The sequence below is a fragment of the Centrocercus urophasianus genome, unplaced genomic scaffold, assembly GCF_019232065.1.
Source record: "Centrocercus urophasianus isolate 14NV4802_14NV808 unplaced genomic scaffold, USGS_Curo_1.0 seq_23, whole genome shotgun sequence".
In the NCBI taxonomy this organism is placed as follows: Eukaryota; Metazoa; Chordata; class Aves; order Galliformes; family Phasianidae; genus Centrocercus; species Centrocercus urophasianus.
In genome coordinates this window covers 4,834,765-4,854,142 of record NW_024884789.1, presented here as the reverse complement: position 1 = coordinate 4,854,142, position 19,378 = coordinate 4,834,765, and the positions used below count along the sequence as shown (strand labels likewise).

Sequence of the window (19,378 nt, the reverse complement as noted above, 5' to 3'; positions counted from 1 at the left end):
GTTGACAACTTCCAAGAAGTGTTTAGCGTCTCATGGCCAGAAAAAATCCCCGAAGAAGAATTCCTCATTCCCAATATAAGAAATTCTTTCAGAAATAGGTACCAACTTGTATGAGAACAATTTGAAAAAACTTAGCCAAACAAATTACAGTCAAATTCATCCGGTAGCAAACAGCTGACATTTTCCATTTGTGTTCGATTCAGCATGTGGAAAACCTTCCGTATGGATCTTATTTGTACGGATGAATTAAGATGAAAATTGCATTAATTTTCTCCACAGTAAAGGTCAGTAATTGAAACGTGAACCAAGAGTCTATTGTGTAAGATGCTGTATCCCCATACTTAGGAAAGGTCATAGACAACAATAACGTCTCATTGTTTTATTCTCTAAAAGTATAAATAATTTTATTAGAGTCTTACTTTTTCTTCCATATAACAATTGCAATGTAATATTTCATCATCTCCCATTGAGATTAATGAAGAAAAATGATGGTAAAGGTTTGAAAATCCCTCATAATTAAAAAGGGAATGATCAGACAAAGAGGGGTCACATACTTTATCCACAAAATTGTGGACAAGATTGAGTCTAAAAAAACAAATTAAGGTGTGCATTTACGTAGATTTGGACTTCCTTACATTGCTGCACTGTCTTAAATAAGCATGATGGATCCTCCCTTATTTCTTCCTAATGAGTTTGTGTACAAACCACAAATAAACTAAGCTCCTCCATCATCTATATTAGTATTAAGGAATAGATTCTGCTGCTTGTGCCAGGAATGATCAGTGCAAAGAAAGAGGTTGGGGCACTTCTAAGCACACAGGATCCATCTGGTCTGGTTACAATCTTGACTAAAGTAATGAAAGTTTCCAGTTATCACTTAAGACACTGTTATGACTTAGGTAAGTTTCTTCCATGCTTCTTATCGACCTAATCAACTTCTGGTTAATCCAGAGTACAGAGATTGCTCTGGTTATGCTTTCCTCTTTGCAAAGCCTTCTGCGTACCAGAAACTGGAAGAGAGATGATGTGTTATTTTTCAGTCTACGATGTGGCATGTTTTAAGAATGCTGTGATCCGTAAGCAGCCATAACTTGGCACAGTCCTTGGCCCATCATCATGGCCCACCAGCATTCTGGACATCCGTAGGTTTGGGAGTTATGGGAGAGAGGAATTCATAGCAGGGACTTGGCAAAGATTTTCAGGTATATCAGGTGCTGTTGCGTGGCTTTCCTCACATTAAAAACCTTGGCAAGCTAACATTCTTCCTCTTGCCCTGCAGGTAGGCGAACCAACACACTAACTCCTCTAAATCTCTGGAGGAATATTAAATAGCAGCGAGCAGACCTCTGGGCTGAGCTCATAAAACTCAAGGAGTTTAAAAATTTCCCTTAAAAATTCCAGCTATGTGAAACGGTGTTAAAATTTCTTTTGAATTGGGCAGACATATGAATAGGACTATCTTCCTCCTGTACCCCAAATTGCTAGATTATAGATGATGGTGGAGTAGTTTAAATCTAATCACGGTGCAATTGTTCTTAGATCTCATGTATTTCCAGGAGAAAGCACTTTTTTTTTTCTTTTTTTTTTTCTCAGAGTTGTTTTTCTTTTAAGATAAAAGATACTTCTTTCTTTTTTAGTTTTTGTGCACAGGTTTCTCGCCAGAACGTTGTTTTATTCTGTTGTGAGTATTGATATTGCTTTAAGACTTGCAATAATATCACCAGATTCTGGGTTATTTTACATCTCTATGCAAATGCACACAAGTACAGAGCATGCATTTTAAACCCCTGTATTTCACATCTGTCCAGAGGGAAAGCAACAGAGTTATGACCTAAGCCTCTCCACACAATCTTAAATTCTGGTTGGTTTAGAAAAATCAAAGTCTGCTTTGCACGGATGAAATCTGTCTAATGTAAGCAGAGAAAGTGCTGTGTTTTCCTATGAGTGCTCCTTAATGAGGCATGAGATGGCCATCTTTGGCCTTTCTGCCCCCCAGACTTAGCTGTAGGATGCTGTGCCCTGCTTTTAAAATGCGTCCTATTAAGGCTGGTGGTGCTGTCCTTCATATCAGCCTGAAGTAATTCTATTGGCTCTGGTGGAATTATTCCAGATTTCACACCTTTTTAACTGAGAGCATAAATTGACCTGTATGTGTTGCATTTCCTCTATTTGATAATTATTTCAAGTACGCTCAGATTCGCTACATTTCCACAGCCAGGCAGGCACATTTGCAGCATGGTGTTAATAAACAAAACGATCCTGTGATGCACAGTTTTGGGACTGCACAAGGCAATCGCTCGGAGTTTGGCAGCCATCCCCTCTGCGTGCTCGTCCTCCTGTAAGAGCCCAGAAGCCCTCCTCAGCACGCAGCAGACATCACAGCTTAGGGCAAGGCAATGACTCAGCAAGGCAGATTGCTGGGATCGTTACAGCCACCCTTAGCTCCTATGGAAAGCAGGAGGTTCAAGGTTGCTGTGGTGTCTATTTTCAAAGTTCTGCTTGGAATTCATTTGAGCTACCAAGGGACTTCCATGACTGCCGCCTCTCACAACAGCTTCATTCTGCTGCTGGACTGAAGCTGTTAGCTAACAGTTCCCTATAGACAGTAGAGAACAGTGGTCTCCTATTTATGCCCAATAAAATCTTTCTAGTTGCAGAAGTTCTTCATCTGTGATCTATGAGTATTTTGGCCTTAAGATTTGTGATAGGAGTCTTGGCAGACAGCAGTGAGTTTGGAGTTTCGTGTTCAAAGTGAGGCTGGACCAGACTCTGAGCAGCCTGCTCGAGCTGTAGGTGGTGTCCCTGTGCATCGCAGGGAAATTGGGCAAGATGACCTTTAAGGGTCTCTTTCAACTCAAATGATTCTATGGCTCTAAGTTGCAAGTGAAATCCAACTTCAGTTACTTCTCTTTTTCTCTGAGTAACTACAGCATCTTTTTCAAAACCTGGAAGAATAGCAGACTAAAAGTCATGTATGCCTCAGCTTTTTTCTTTCCCTTTTTTCTCGATCTTGTTTTGCTATCAATGTGCTGGGGAATTCATATCTGGTGCATGGGGGTGAATCCTGCCAAAATATTGCCCTAATGTGTTTGTAGCAGTGGTAATGTAACAGAATAGCTGTAAAAAAAAAGCTAATCCTGATGGTTAGGTCAGCCCAAATGAGGCAGACTGACTCTTCTAATTCCAGATTTTCAGTCCTGACTTGGTGGCCTGCGTTTTGCTTTCTTCCTCCTTTTGTATTAATTCCTATTTATTCTCTCTCCTCCTCTTATTCCTCATCCTTGCCCCCAAGTGTTCTTCAGCTTTATATATTGAGTTTCCCTTGGCATGCCAGAAATTTGCTGATGAATACCACTTGTCTGAAAGTTGCAAGCAGGATTTCATTTTGTGTAAGCGTTTTGTATTAAATATGAAGTATTTAGAAGTTGATTGTGAGTACATGCCTGAATTTTCAGTTGTCTGCATACGATACGTGCGATATACGTAAAGAAAAATGCACTTATAAAACAGCATGGCAAAACATACTTGCATTTTACTTTTTTGGATGTATCCAGAGTGAACTCTGAAGGACAGATTTAAAAAATAGGGAACAGCTTTTAGCCTTTATGAAGATGGCAGTTATTAATCATGAAAATCAGGTTTGCAAGAAATAGCAGATCTCTACCATCCATGTTTTCAATTCAGCACTGAATACTTTGCTGGAGAAGCAGCAGTAAGTAGCATTGTTTGGGCTGTGGTGCAGAGCAAACAATGGGTAATTTTTGTCCTCAGTCTCTTCCTCCATAGGTTTCATGATTTCCCTTGCAGTCCCAGCTCTGACAACTGGAGCTCACTGGTGGTGAATTGATGTGTTAATGCTGGAGATGGCTCCTCTTGGCCTGCCCCATATTTCATGCATTTTCAAAGTCTCTGTCACTGGAAGTGCATCAATTTTGTTGTCATGTGAGTTTCTTTTGCAACTGTCCCTGAGTTTCTGAGAGTGGGATAGCATTGCTGGGAAAGGAAAAAAGATCAGAGAGATGCAGTAACCCCTTACGTTCAGATTGTTAACCGTTGTGTATTTCAGAAAGAAAAACCTAGAAGTACTTTTCATTCAGCGAGGCAGAGAGAGATTTGGTGTCTTCATGTGGAAGTTCAAGCTGATGTGCATTAACTGGACACAAAAGGCTTAATTTGTGAATTTGCTGGGTTCTTGCTTTTTTTTTTTTTTCCTTCACCTTCTTCCGCTGACATGCTTAATCTTTTGTAAGACCCCTTTTGTGTTTTTGTTCAGGCAATTAATGTAGAAATGAAAGTTTCTTAAATCGGGATATGCAAGGAAGATTTGAAGTAACACACTGATTATATAATTAATTCTCAGTTGTAAGTTCATTTTGATGGACTTAATTCTTTCCCAGAGGCAGCAGACTGGTTTTTGGTCCACCCACAGTGCTGTAATCAGCTAAGAAATAAAGAAGAAAAAGGCCTTGAAGGAAAGGAAGTTTCACGAATGATTTTAGGGACAAAAAAAAAAGTGTGAGAAACAGGCAGGATATTTTATTTTAAATTCAAGAAAATGCTTCAGAGCTCTGGTTTTGAACCATGGGTATCCAAATCCTGTTTTTCAGCAGCATAATACGTTGAGTCCAAAACAATTCAGAGAGGAGCAATATCTGAAAAGGAGGGAGCACAATTACCTGTGCTGGAGGTGGGACTTTGCACAGATAGAAAAGTAGAGCGGATGATGAATTTAGGATTGATTTTTACATCTTTAACAAATATCTTAATGCTAGGTTTATAACTTTCTGTATGGCAGTTGCTCATTTATAAATAAATATGGAGCAGCGACTCTGTTCTTGATGGACTACAACTATTCTCTCTGCTTCTGACAGTGTTCTTTGAGGTTCTGACTTCAGAAAGCATGCATACACAGCACTCCACAGCTTAAATAATTTGGAAGATCCTACTTGTTGTGCTTCATTTGTCTGCTTCTCTCCTGCTTAACCAGTGCCTAATCATCCTGTAAATGTGTGGACTGCAGGTTTCCAGAACAAAATAATAACAAAGGAAAGATATTGACAGATTTTCAGATTATTTTGGCACTGGCAGTGCAATGCACATAGAGCATGAGTAGCAGCTAGCACAGATTATCCTCCAACAACTGAGCTCAATTAAAATGCTTTCTAATCTTAACTACCTCTGCCCATTCCTTGGTTGCGTAGATTTTGTATTACAAATTGAAAAAAAGCATATTGTCTAGGATTGATTTTAGTGTGCATGCTAAGTAAGGATAAATATACAATTGTCCTTTTATCCCATGAGCCTGTGGTTCCTGTTCTGTTTTCCTCGTCTGCAGCAGGAGTTAGGTGGTGTTGGTTAAAGTGCATTATTGCCGTGTTTCTCTGCTCAGTGGAAAACGTGTAAATGAAGCCAGCATGATGCAGATAGAGTTGTTGGACAATCTTCCTTTCAGCTGTGGGTAGCAAGAGTAGGCTTGCCTTGGAATATCACTGAATATCATCTGAAGTGATTCCTTTACCCACCTGTCTGCATTGGGGTAGAATGAAATCCCCACCAGCTGCTATACTACTCTCGAGTAGTATACTGGCGAGTTTGGTGTGTAAGAGCCAACTATGACTAAGCGACCGTTGCACCATTCTAGTGAAGGAATAGTTAAAAATAATCCTAATGTGTCATTTACATTTGAGCCTAGCAAGGTCATAGCTGGAGCTGTGTGAAAATGACTTTTTGGTGCTATTTTCACGAGCTGACTATTTATTTATTTATTTAGTTAGTTCTGGGGTTATTTCACACCCCAGGGGTTTCATTTTTTTCTTGTTGGTTGTTTTATTAATGTAAAAATATTCATTTTCACACCCGAATGTGTGATTATTTAAAAATCCTGCTTCTATTTACTGTGCATTCCCTTGCAACCTAAAGGCAAATAGTCAAATATCTGGAGCTTGATAACTCCATGGTGGTTTTGGCTGGCTTTTTCAACTCAAAAATTACTGTGAAGAGAAATATGCAGTAAGTAATTCAGACCTTGGCTTTTAAGGGTTATGAGGGCCGTGCTGTCATGTCTGGCTCTTAGTATCCAAGGATGGTTCATATGTTATTTCAGCACACACAGATGTAGGGCAGTGCCCTCTCAGATGCATAGAGACCCTCTCATGGCATGATAGTGTCAAAAGCCTGTAGCAGTGAGACTTCACCTCTGTGGCCCATTGTGACTGCAAGTAGCCTCTGACCCTCTCTCCTGCACAGCAAAATATTGTGGGTTCATGGCAGGGGGAGAATTGTAGGCAGTGTTGCTCTCAATGTCTCTGCTTACTCCCATGTACTCTGGCCAGCAGAGAAGGATAGAATCACAGAATGGCTTGGGTTGAAAGGGACTTCAAAGTTCACTGAGCTCCAACCCCCTGCCATGGGCTGGCTGCCCCCACTCAGTCAGGCTGCCCAGGGCCCCATCCAGCCTGGCCTTGAGCACCTCCAGGAGAACATGGGCATGACTTGCAGTGTACCATGACAGTCAACCGCCACCATCTCCCCTCTCTGGACACTGACTGGTTGAAAAAAAAATAATAATAATTTTTTTCTAAATGGAGCTGGTTTTGGAGAGTCTAAATGTGATGTAAAATCAGTGTCCAGGGCTCTGCCTTTTGGAATAAGTGAATGTTTTGCTGATTTCTTGCTAGAATATCTGCAACCACGCCAATTTGCATGCCTGTATGTGTGTTAGATTGCTGGCAAAGAAATGCTGAATGCTGATAATTGTATACTGATTTCCAAGGCTGATTTAAGTCATTTTGATTTTTAATTCATTCTGTGCTTCCTTTTTATTCTTGCACATGTGTAGTAATGTCCTGTAATGTTGTTGCCTAAAATAAGCAGTAAGAAATGAAGTTGTGAGATGACTGCTTTAAAAAGAAAATGCCGTTTTTTCCTTTGATTCTTTTTTCTCCCCCCCCCAAGGGAGGGGATAAGTGTGGATAATTATTAAAAAAAAAAAAAAAAAAAAAAAAAAAAAAGGTTGCATTCATTATCTTGCTGCTAATTTATGTACAGAAAACAGCATGACTATTGGAAGTTTGCAAAGCTGGGAAAAGTGATATTCAGAAGCTATGGGCTGAGGGGTGCTCAGCACCTCTTTTGGGTTGACAGATAGCTGGGTTCTTCAGTGAAAGCCTGGCTTGAAATCCTGAACTTTGTGTTAGAAGATAAAGAAACCTCTGCCCAGGTGCTGAGGGAAAGAATGAAAATGTAAGGAGTTATTTGCCTTCGTATTCATTATATATAATAAATGTTTTCTCTCCTCCCTTCAGTGATATGCTTAAGTTCATGGATACATAAGTAGTATTGGGAATCTAACTTTTCTCACGCATCTGTGAACGCGTTAGCAAATACTGAGATTAATGTTTTGCTTTTTTTTGGGGGGGGGAGTAGGAATCTGAGAAAAAGGGATTAATTGACAGAATCCACATGGTCCAAGAGATTGTCGTAGCTGTTCAAAGCGTTCTAGAGGAAATTGCGTCGTTTGGAGAGAGAATTAAAAAGTAAGTGATGGATTTTTCTTGCTTAACAGTGATTTGCAATGAGGCAGAGCTGGGGTGAATTTTCTTGCAAGGTGAAGCAGGAGAAGCCTGGCCATGGAATTTCTATTCTGAAAATGTTCCCAAAGCATAGAGAAGAGGAGAGATTGTGTGCTCTGCTGGTATTGCTCTCACAGTGTCCATCTGCTCAGATTTCTGATCTTGTCTGTCTGTGATGGAGTCGTGATGGGAGATACTGCTTGAAGTTGTGGACTCAGAACTATCAGGTTTTTCTTTGTATTTCCTCCATAGAAAATACATAGGGGACTAATGGGGTATTGCCTTTCCCATGCCCTCCCTACCCTGGTTACAGGAGTTATCAGTCATTTATTTCCATCTACAGTGCACTGATGTTCTTCTCTACCATTTTGGGCTTTCTGCTTCCTGCTGATGCCATAAGGAAGCCTGAAGGCAGTTTTCTGGTCTTGTCACAATGGGAGGCACATAGGGTATTCCTGACCCTGAAAGGGAAAGAGGTGAAGAGCCAAAGAGAGAGAGAAAAAAAAAGGAAAGTCCCCCACACAAACTCATACAAACTTTTATAACCCAATCTTTCTTGGCACTTCATTGACCCACATTGTTTTCTGTTTTGAGCACAAAGTGATGGTTTGTGATTGAGCCACACTTTAATGAGGAGCCGGGTTCAGGCTAAAAATACAGCAAACCCATGTGTTGTGGTTCCACGCTGTGCACCCCAGCTGGGGTGGAAGTGGCCCAGAGATGTATTCCAGTCTATGAACGGGGCAGTGTTCTGCCCAGCTGCGTGGCAGGAAGACTCACTATTAATTCTTGTATTCATTTTGGTGACAATGGTCTTAAAGAACACATTGGGTATTAATGTGGAGGCCCAATGTAATTTCAGAAGAATTCCATTGTAACTCAACAGAAATGCACCATTAAAGAATTGCCACCAAAAAATTTTTGTAAGTGACAGACTGAATTGTGCTGCAGTTTCCATCTGTCACTCTAGTTATGCAATCATAGGGAATTTTACTACTTTAACAGAATTGAGCTGTTTTGCTACTTGTTGTTTTTTTCTTTTTTTTTTTTAACTTGAGCTATGTTGATGGCTTCTCCCCCACCTATTTTTACTTAATACTTACTACATCTGGTGAAGTTTAAAAGTAATTATTCTCCCGTACTAGTAATTTTATTGGTCAAGAGAAGTTCATGTCATTTTGTAGCCTGATGACTGGTCCACATTTATTCTCTTCTTCCTACTCCCTGTCATCATGACGTGATGAAATTAGCAGGTAGATGGCATGAAATGAATGCTAAGATCATAGAATGGCTTGGGTTGGAAGGGACTTGAAAAATTATTGAGCTCCAGCCTCATGCTGTGTGCTGGTTACTACGCCTTAGATCAGGCTGCCCGGAGCCCATCCAACCTGACATTGAGCACCTCCAGAGATGGGGCACCCACAGCTTCTATGGGCAAAGACCTGTAAATCCACCTACAGACTAATTAACGTTCATATTGTCTCCAGGTGTCTCAGTGTTTGGTGATACAGAACGTGTTGATGGAGTACCTGCTAGGATATATTTCTAATAGCTGATAACCCAAAGTACGTAGTAAGCTTACATGTAAATGATATGAGTGAAAGGAAATGTCTTCTGTATGTGCTACAAGTCTAAATTCCTGTGGTGACTGAGAGCCCATGTGCAAAAGTGTCAGTGTGCAAAGGCTTGGACTGCTGATAACATACGATAGCTGAGCTGAGGCAGCCTCCTATGTGCAGTGTAGTAGAAAATTGATAAAAATGTAAGAAAATAGAAGCAAGCGTGTACCTATTAAGATGTATTTGTGTAGAATATTATTCCCCAGTACTATGCAGAGAAGTGACTAACTACTCTTCTAAGGTTTAGTGTTAGTTGCAATTAATCCATTCCAAGTTACTGGCAGAGTGGACTCTGGCTACCTGCCACTTTCAAGTCATGCATCAACACCCTTTTCATGTCATCTCCACTGTGGTCCAGGAGAGCCAGCTCAGATGGCTTGCACCTGCAGCGTAGTCTTCTCTCAAATCAGATAATCTTCCCATGAATAATGGAGAGCTGACCGGTGAGCAGAGATGTATAACGAGTGCAACATGTATAAGAAGAAACAAGAACAACTCACTGCGTGGCTAACAACTTCACCAAGCCCCCCTGAGGCTATCCTCTCTCCTTGCCCTGATATCTGCCTCTCAGATAACACCTTTAATCTCTTACAGCATCCAGGTGCAGGACTCCACTTACCCACTTTCCAAAGCGTATTTGTGTATTTGAATGTGTAAAACCTTGCAAAGAGGTCATTAAATTGTTATTTGTCATAAAGCACGGTGTAGAAATACTGAGAATTGTTGTTCTTTACAGCACATTGAACTGGACGGTGCCCTTTCTCTCAGTTCTGGCCTGCTTGTTCCTCGCAGCAGCAACAGTCATTTTGTACTTTATACCACTGAGGTACATTATTTTAATCTGGGGTAAGTACTCCACTGTCTCTCATGCACATGCAATAAATGCATTATGTATTCATAGAATTAAATCAGTCTTTACGTTACCTGCTACACTCAGTTGCTTTTACTTATAAATGAATGAATATGCTATGAACATCTTCATATTTTTTCTTGTGCTCCCTGAGCTATCCAGTGATCTTCTTTTCATAGGATTCTTTGTTAGTTTTCAGCAGTTTCAAGAGGCACACAAGTGTAGATAAGCTATTTTCATTTATTGTTATTATTATTATTAGGAAGCAATTAGCTTCCTCGTGCTGGAGCCCCCAGCTGGGAAATGCTAGGGAGTGGGCAAGGTGTGTTTGAAGAGCTGGACCATGGAGGCCAGGGCTCTGGCAGCCGTTTGATTCTTAGCAAAATCAGGAGCGTTGTGCTTAATAACCTGTGGTCCAATGGGAAGCAGTGAGAATATCTTTGGAGCAAGAATGGTTGTGTGAAAGTCTATTGATTTACTGGGATGAAGCAAAATAGGGGCTTTTTAAATATGAAAAAGTGCCTGGTAGTGCTCTGAAGAGGAGGTGGTCTTTAAGAGCAACAACAAAAAAAGCATGTTTCAACTGCAGAAGTCTGTCCTTAACTCCAAGTGGTCTTCTGTCTTTTTTATTGTGCTATCTTTTATCTCAATTTAAAGGTAGACCTCACCGAACTGCTAAGCTCTGCCCTGGTGCAGTGCTGGGATGTAGGGAGCTCCTGTCACCCTGTCAAGCCCAAGCCACTGTTGTAGGAGAAAAAAGAAATAAGGGATTAAATCAAACAAAAGAAAGAGCAAAAGGAAAGGGGAGAAAATGCTGGGAGTAAAAAGTTCTGTAGCAAAATACTGTTGTTCTGGTATGGAGGACATGGTGAATACACGAGAGCTATACATCCGTTCAACATCATCTAGGCTGACAGGGCCTTCAAATATGATACGTGTTAAACAACTACCCTGTGGCAAGGCCTTAAAAGACCTTATGGTATTTTCTGTTTTTTAAAAATCAGGTACATAGAAAATTGTGTTGGCATTTTGCTACAAGTATATGGCTTAAGAGCTGCATCTCAGATGTGAAGCAGGAGCATTTCACCGAGGGGAGAAGGCTGGAGCAGCCATCTCATTTTAAACTACTTTCAGGGAGACTAGTATGGGATTTTGGACAAGAGTGTAATAGGATTCAGTGCTCTATTACGATTGTCGGAGGCTGCTAGCATATGAATTTTTTTTTTTGGCTGTTCTTTCAAGTGAGCTGGCTGTTCTCTTCTGCTCAATGACACTCTCCTCTTCTACTATGCCTTTAGATAGCCATACTGATCTCTTAGTGGGGAAGCAGCAGGGTGTTGGGTGTCTTTGCTCATGAGGGATAGTGGATTTAACAGTCATCTCAGTGGCAAATTGGTTATATTCTCTCCACGTTACCCTCCAGAATGAATGCATGCTACAATCTCTTTTTTTGCCCCCCTGTTGATAACAGATTTCTCCCAAAGTAGGGAAATGGCTGTATAAACCTGCTTTTTTCAGGAGGCACTTGTGAATGATCCTACATGACTGGCAATGTGTGCATGGCTTGAAGTTTGAGGCGCTGCTTTCACGCTAATTTTTACTTGTGAATTCTTCTTCCCTTTTTCACCTCATCTGAACAGTTGAGTAGGGAGGGGGACAGAAATGAGTTATTTTGTTTGCTTTTATTTTTCCAGGCATAAATAAATTTACTAAGAAACTTAGAAATCCCTATGCCATCGATAATAACGAGCTGCTAGATTTCCTCTCCAGGGTACCATCTGATGTTCAAAAGGTATGTAATGAAATGGGCAGCACCAACAGAGGCAATGAGCAGCTCTGAGGGCGGCTGGGTTAGGGAATACAATGCCCCTGCACTTTTGAATAACTGAGATAAGGGATTGGGAAAATCCATGGAGGGTGGGGGAGTGGGGGAGGGAATGTCACAAGAGAGAGGAGCCAGAATCCTTTGTCAGAAGCGTGATTGCAGAAAAATTATCCTGAAAAGACTTACTTAAAAATGATCTGGAAAATCATCCAGCATGGTTAGTGAACCATGGTTTCCGTCACCTTTCTGCTCCTATATTTGTACGGAGGAAAGAGAAAAATAGTCTCTTTGATGGAGATAACCATCCAAAAGCTTTCTGAATTCTCCCTTTTCTCAAAATCGAGCGTGGGGGGATTATTTCCATGACTTTGTGCTCGCTGTGGTTTTTTTTCACATCAGCCATCCCTCAAAATTCTTCCTCCCCACCCACCTTGAACTCCAGGCTGCCCTTGGACGAGGCTCAGCTCATCTTTTTCATTAGAGAAAGCTTTGAGATGTGTATAAAATACGCTGCGGTTGATGAGTTCAATCTTCTACCATTACAGAATTATAACTTTTAATCTAGCCAGAATCTATCCGCCCTCAATTTCAGTCAAGTCTCGTCTCTTTTCATATTTCTTTGAAACAACAAGAGTGTCTTCAGTAATCCTGCCAATCTTCCTGGAAATTATTTGAACAATAAGTCCTTTAGAATGTCAGGATCTGTTTATTTCTCCTGAAGGAAAGAGAATAGTCTTGCTGAGTAACAAGGCACATGATATAGAGGATTTTTTCTTTTGTTTTAATCAACTGGAATCTCTGTCCTCAGGCCCCGATCCTGATGCTCTGGAGCCCACTGATATTGTACCTTCCTCTGTGAATCGTGGTACTTTCACAGTGAGGTGCTGCTTACTGTGAATAAGGGGATCACAATCTCGCCTGTAGTGATTTCACTCTGCTGGAGACTCAAAAATAATTGCCTTCATGCAGAGTTGAAGCATCTGGTAGAAACAGGGTTGGAAAGGCTTGTGGTGACATTTATCTCAAGAGGTCACCAGATTGGCTGATGGCAGCACTAATAACTTGAGAGAAATCTCTTCTTAGACTGGTGGGAGCAAAAGAGCTAAACAAGAATAATCATGCAGATGTTAAGCTTGAGTGTATTTTTGGTTGTTTTTTTTTTTCTTTTGCCATTGCTCTCATAGAGCACACTGGATTTGCAGTGATGGTTTGCATATGCCCTGTTAATGTTTATATTTAAAGATAAGCTGCTTTTCTATTTATGCTTTATTTAACATTTACATTTATAACATTTCCTTGAGTGGTTTCTATCATTTTGGAAACCTTTGAACTCTCTGAGGAAAATGATAACCATTTACTATGAGGGAGGACTAATAAAAGTTCCTTCGATGGGACAAACCTTCTCAGAGCAGTTTTCCACTGGTGCTAAAAATAGTGAACCCTGTGTGTCAGCCACGCGCTCCTCCAGCGAGGAGTCATCCGTGGCAACTCCAAATCCTTTCTGTCTGCTTCCTTTAACGTGCTATTGATGCATCATCATTTCACTGCGGTACTGCAATGAGTTGGAAAACACCTCTGTCTTTTAACCCACATGTGCTAGGCGAAAGACAAGAGTGGAAAACATGGCACATTCAGCAAAAGGTTTCTGTGATCTCAATGGGAATACTTTTCTATGGCACAACAAGGCAATTTGCTGTTGGGGTTGCATGATACTCCGCAGTTTATCTATACGTGTTTCACCTATTAAATTGCAAATTAAGTTGTTTTGAAAGGTAAAGGTAGCTTTTGTCCAGGCTCAATTTGAGAAAATATTTTTCAATTTGATATGATTAAATATTAAAACATCCCAAGGTCTGCATGCAATTTTGACAACAGTCATTTTGCTGCATATTGGGATCCACTTGATCTGTTACTCCTCAGAGAAGTTGATTAAACTTATTTACTGGTTAACGCCAGAAGAAGAAAAACAGCTCCCAAACCAAAACAAGCCCAAAGATCTCTCCTCTGCTGCAGAAATTAGGTAGAACCCCATGTATCTCATTAGAAAAATCTGCTTTTAATATTTTGTTTCAAGAAATGATGCATGACTTCTCAAATCCTTCCTGCAATTAATCCCCCATGTTCCTGTGTTTAGAAAATGATTCATTACTTTTGAACCTTCCTTAGTTTCCCTTGGTTTGTCCTTGGGGAGCCATTAACGCACGCTGTACTGAGCTAGAGTTACCTAGCTGCAAACGTCATGTCTATTTGTTTTTACAGGTGCAGCATGCTGAATTGAAACCATACAGCAGCTCCAGCCCCATTAGGAAGAAACGGAGTGCGCTATAGGATGAAGTGCAATTTCGGAATGCAGCATCTCTCTCTGTACCCCCATGTATACACACGTGCTTCCCCCTTCTCGTCGTAGTTCAGAACAACACAATAATTCGTTGGTTTTTTTTGTTTGTTTGTTTGTTATTTGTTTTTATTTTATTTAAGCTGGTCTTTTTGATAAATACCTGTTTTGAGTTGTCTTTTTGGGCTGTCTCTTGGCACCAAGATGTAGCCCCTAAAGAGCGGAGTGAAACATGTGAATTATTTTGTAGGGTGGGGTGTAGTGTGGGAGGGTATGGTGCCACTGCATTCCCTCTTTTTATTTTTTATTTTGCTTCCATTGCAGAGGCTATGCTGGATGTGGCAGCGCTCCATTTTTTTTTTTTATGTAGGAGGAAATAATTCTGCCTAGCGTAGCAGATCAGCTGAGCTGATGTGAGGAGATGCTCTGAACCAGTTTTTAACATATCCAACAGATTTACATTAAGATATGAAAGCTATTCTTTTCTGAGTTAAATCACTGTGCCTAGAAAGGTTTAAGCTCTGAATTAACGAGTCTTTGATACCCATCTTCTGTTCAAGCAGTGTACATTTTAAAAAGTTTTTTATCATAATTAGCAGAGTGAGGAGCTCCAGCAGTATCTCAATATTTCATCCAGCACTTGTGGGTTTTTCCTTTTTCCCTTTTCTTTAAAAAAAAAAATAAAAAATGCCCACCCTGTGGTTAACTGTTTGGGTACTGGATTCATTGGAGATCCATTGCTGGCAATGGATGCATGAGAACCTTCTGCTGCAAAGGATTAAGAGACTGCAGAAAAGCCTAACTCGCTGACCTGAAAAGACTCTGTTGACTTGCCTTTTATAACTCCATCTCATCAGATATTTTCAGCACAGCTCTTGTTTTTCTGTCTAAATCCAGAGGGGTCAACACTACAGATCCAGGAGAAAAACACTTTATTGCCTTAAACAAACAAGTGCTGGTGCAGAAAGAGTACGTGGTGCCCAAAGGTGTGGCTGTGCAATAGGGGGGGCAGGTGTTGGTCTCCCGCTGATTTCCTTTGGAGTCCACAAAGAAAGGATCAGAAAATGAAATTATATGGGAAATGAGCAATGAAGAAACATGAGAAAGGACCCAATTTTCTGAGTGAAATGTGGTTTCTTGCTTTGATCTTTTAGCTATTGTTCTGCTTTGTAAAATTCACATAACCAGCATAATCCATGTTGTTTGCCTTGGGAAACTGAGGTGGAGAATCATGTAAACCTGCTCAGTTTCTCTTGAGAGTGCATTCCTGAACCTTTTGTAGGACTTTGTGGGAGTGACTTGTGACTTGCCCCCATGCGTCACTGTTAGCACGAGAGCTGGAGCTTGGTTCTTGCCATTTCCAGGCAGGTGTTTCCACCAGCATCACCTCAGGTGGTTCACCTTACAAACAAAGAGAATCCTGGTGCACAAGTTGCTTTTTAAAAATATTCTTTGAAAGTCATCTAATTAAAGGTAAAACAGGTAAAGCTTTGCTTATGGATTGGCAGTCCAAATGCTGCTGCACCATTTGATGATGCAAACCTGAGGGCTTGATGTGTGAATTTGGTGCAAAAAACTAACATCAGAGTATTTTTCACTGGGTTGTTAACTGGATCCAATGATTTTTCGGTGTTTATTTTTCCAAAGTAACAATCTCCTCTATGCCACTGGATCATGAGGACACATGTTCATAGACTTGATTTAAAATGGAATAGTTCAATTGGAAAGGACCCTCAAAGAACATCGAGTCTAACTGCCCAACTTCAGGGCTAACCAAAAGTTCAAGAATATCGTTAAGGGCATTATCCAAGTGCCTCTAGAGCACTGACACACCCGGGGGCATCAACCACTTTGTTAGGAAGTCTTTTCCAGTGTTTGACCACCCTCGTGGTAAAAAAAATTTTTTCCTGATGTCCAGTCTCAGTCTCCTCTGTGCTGTCCTCATGGGTCCTATCGTGGGCTACCAGGGAGAGGAGATCAGTGTCTCTGTGATAAAGAATGTGTTTTGCTCATGTAAAGCTCTGTTTAGGTGCGTATGAAGAGACAGAAGAAAGATTATCTCACTTTAAAATAGTATAAAAATGCCTCTTTGTGTGATGTGTGCTTGTGTACCCATGCATGTACACAGTTGTGTATAAAGAAGAGTACATGTATAATGTATTTATAGGTGAGGAAGTGTGGGAAAGTGATTGAACATACAGATTTAAAAACCTTGAAAATGTTTATGAAAAATGCCAAAGATTCTAAAGCTTATCTTGTGTCTGTTCTTCTTCATTTTGTACCGTTCCCGGCATGTCTCTCTGGCTGAGCCAGATCTCTGCATGATTTGATTTACTTCAAGTTAATGAAGTCGGTTGGAAAGAGTCTTGTAGAAATTATAAAATCTCCAGTAAATCTCCTTCTTGTACATACAATGGATGTCCACGGATCTCTTTTGTTAAACTGGTTTCTCAATCTTCTGTGTAAACAATGCCTCGTTGTCTTGCTTGAGACTATCATCCAGTTTATCATACTGTAGTCTTGTCGCTTTGTGGACCAAAGTCCCACATATTTAAGCAGGCCTGTGAAATCAGATCATTGATCTGAGTGAAAATATTCAGCTGCAGCAAACGTTTATTTATTCAGAAGTTGAGACTGATATTGTAATAGTGATTTTTTTTTTTTTTTTTTTCCCCTATAGATTTCTTCACATTTGATTTCTGTTCAGGAGACAGGGTGATGTCTTTATATAGATAGATAGATAGATGTGTGTTTTGGAATAATTTGTATTAGATTGTTATGCTGGAGGCATATCAAATGAAGGGGTTTGGATGGCCCAGTATGTGTAAATCTTGTAATGAGCTCTTTGTTTTGATAAATGCTGTTTGAAATGCAATAAACATTTGAGGTTATGGTGATGTTTTTAATTTATCTGGATTAGGACATATATTTCTCATTCCTTGTAAAATGCTTACTGATCTATATTATTCAGTATCTGGCTATGTGAGCAAGTACATCACTTGACAGCGTAGTGTACCAACACCTGAGGTTACCTGAAGCGGACTCTGCTGCTGAAGAGATAAGGTAAAGAGAGACTCCACCTGCTTTTAAACTTTTGGATGGGATTTCCTAGCCCCTGCCAAGGGGAAAAGAGGGTTAGGTGCATTTGCTGCCCACTGAAGTAATCAAAATCTTTATTCAGACTTTTCATTTGATTCCTGAAGCCAGAATACCAGTTGTTATGTAGCTGAGTGTCCATCTGCCCATGGGAATTATTGATTTTTGCATTGTTAATCTATACACTGTATAGCATGGAAATTATAAACTTATGTTTTTAATTTACGGCAGTCATTTGAGTCCCACAAGATGTACATTTGCATTCTAATTTCTCTAAGACCAGAAGGCATTCACAAATGTGAATCTATCTGTGGGTCCTTGGGCTGCTGTAGCTTGTGGAACACGGAGATTTGTTGATAGCATATGACCAAACATGTCTACTGTCTTCAAAATATGTAGATGTCTGGATTTGACATACGTGTGCAAATGAAATATGTACTTGTGTTTGTCCAAACATAAGCTGCTGCTAAAAGTTGGTTTCTGGACTAATCTTGAATAAGAACAAGGACTCGGCTCCCTTACGGATCACTGTCAGGAGAACTCGGTCACTGAAACGCACACTGTGGAAAGCAAGCAAACAACTGAATAAAGCAGTCTGTGGAAATGTCACAAGTGCCTTTTCTTTCCTACTTGCAAAGCTGCAGTTTTAACCTTCAGCTCTTTCATTCCTCTCTGCTCCCCCTCAGTCCTCTCCCACACAAAGCGATGGAAAGCTTGGGCTCAGCCTTGCTGCTCTGGGGTTCACGCCTATGGCTGTTGCCCTGCAGACCTACCTTCATTTGCGTGGGGAAGTGCTCATCCCTAGAAATTAGGCTCCTACTAATTGACTGCCTGGAGTATTAATAGCTCCCAGGACTGGGTAGTCCCACTGGAAAATGGAGAGTTGCCATTTAATTTCCTGTACTCTACATGGGGCTACTTTGTTTGGTTGAGCTTTTATTTGTAGGGCCTGATCCTGCAGGAATCGCCACAACTGGAGTTGCTTTCCCATCAGCTCCATAGGTTCACACTTGGAAGGAATTTGGCTGCTCTGAGGGGTTAGGAAAAAAAATCAACAAAATATATTTTAATCAAACCTTAACCTTTAGATTCTCCGTCCTTTAAGCTAAGCTGATAGACTGTTTGGGAAATGTTAGCTTTGACTCTGGAGACTGTGGTATGTATTAGAAGTGAATCCTCTTCTGACTTAATACTGTACTTGTATTTTATCTTTAAAGCTACATGTGTCAGTGCCCTGGTGCATCTACCCCTTCAAATTACACAGAGACACGATAAGCATATCTGCTCTTCAGCATCCTGAAAGTTAGCAACTGGGAAGAGAGCTGAGGTACTACATATTGTTAACCTGCTGTATTGCAAATGGAGTGTTTTAATTGTTCTCACTTTAGGATAAGTTAAACCAGGTGAATTCCAAGATTTTTGGATAAAATGTCTGCCAACAATTTTATCAATGGAGAAGACCCTCAGCGGCAGCAGCAGTTATGTAGTTCCAAAGGATATGTGAGTAAACAGTACGTTTTGCTTAGTGTAAATATTCGAAAGCATTTAGAAATAACAAAGTGAAAAAACCAAGCATCCTCCAGATGATACCATTTCTAATCTACTTTCCTCTGCATTGCTTTGGCTTAAAACAGTGCAGCATGTAGAAGGTCATTTTGTTTTGAATAAGTGATGTGCTCCTCTGACATGAATCATGGAGCTGAGCACAGGGCAGCAGGAGGTGGCATTCAGGGCTCGGTGTTTGCAGCAGCAGCAGCACCTGGGCGGGCAGGAGTTCAAGTTCTCAGCATGGCTCTAACCCGAGGGCTGGTGATTCTTGTTAAATTTTACGTGGGGGAACATTGCCAATCAGTTTTCCTGTGTCGGATTGAACACCTGCAATTTCCCTCTTGGCTGAACGAAATGATGTGCCTCTGAGAGAGGAAGAAAGTAAAAGCCAGAAGATCAGCCAGCTTAAACTTCATCTGAGCTGCTTTCTTAGCACAACCATCCTTCCAACCTCTTCCAGACCTCTTTGCAGACAGAGGTAAGAGACTTGCTTGTAGGTTGGACACATGCATTTGGATCTGGGTCTTCTAGACA

At 40.6% G+C, this 19,378-nt stretch overlaps 1 protein-coding gene across 3 annotated transcripts in view; it reads left to right on the top strand.

The window, feature by feature from the left end:
* Positions 1–17,521, top strand: part of MCTP2 (multiple C2 and transmembrane domain containing 2) — an 81,694-nt gene extending 64,173 nt beyond the window's left edge. For 2 of the 3 annotated variants that reach the window (XM_042824435.1, XM_042824436.1), the window contains 4 exons: positions 7,426–7,535; positions 9,927–10,036; positions 11,735–11,832; positions 14,125–17,521. In XM_042824435.1, the coding sequence (XP_042680369.1) occupies positions 7,426–7,535; positions 9,927–10,036; positions 11,735–11,832; positions 14,125–14,193 (387 nt within the window). In that variant the 3' untranslated portion in view covers positions 14,194–17,521. Of the gene's footprint in view, positions 1–7,425; positions 7,536–9,926; positions 10,037–11,734; positions 11,833–14,124 lie in introns of those variants that run through there. The other variant, XM_042824437.1, reaches the window with a different exon arrangement.
* The last annotated feature ends 1,857 nt before the right edge of the window (positions 17,522–19,378 follow it).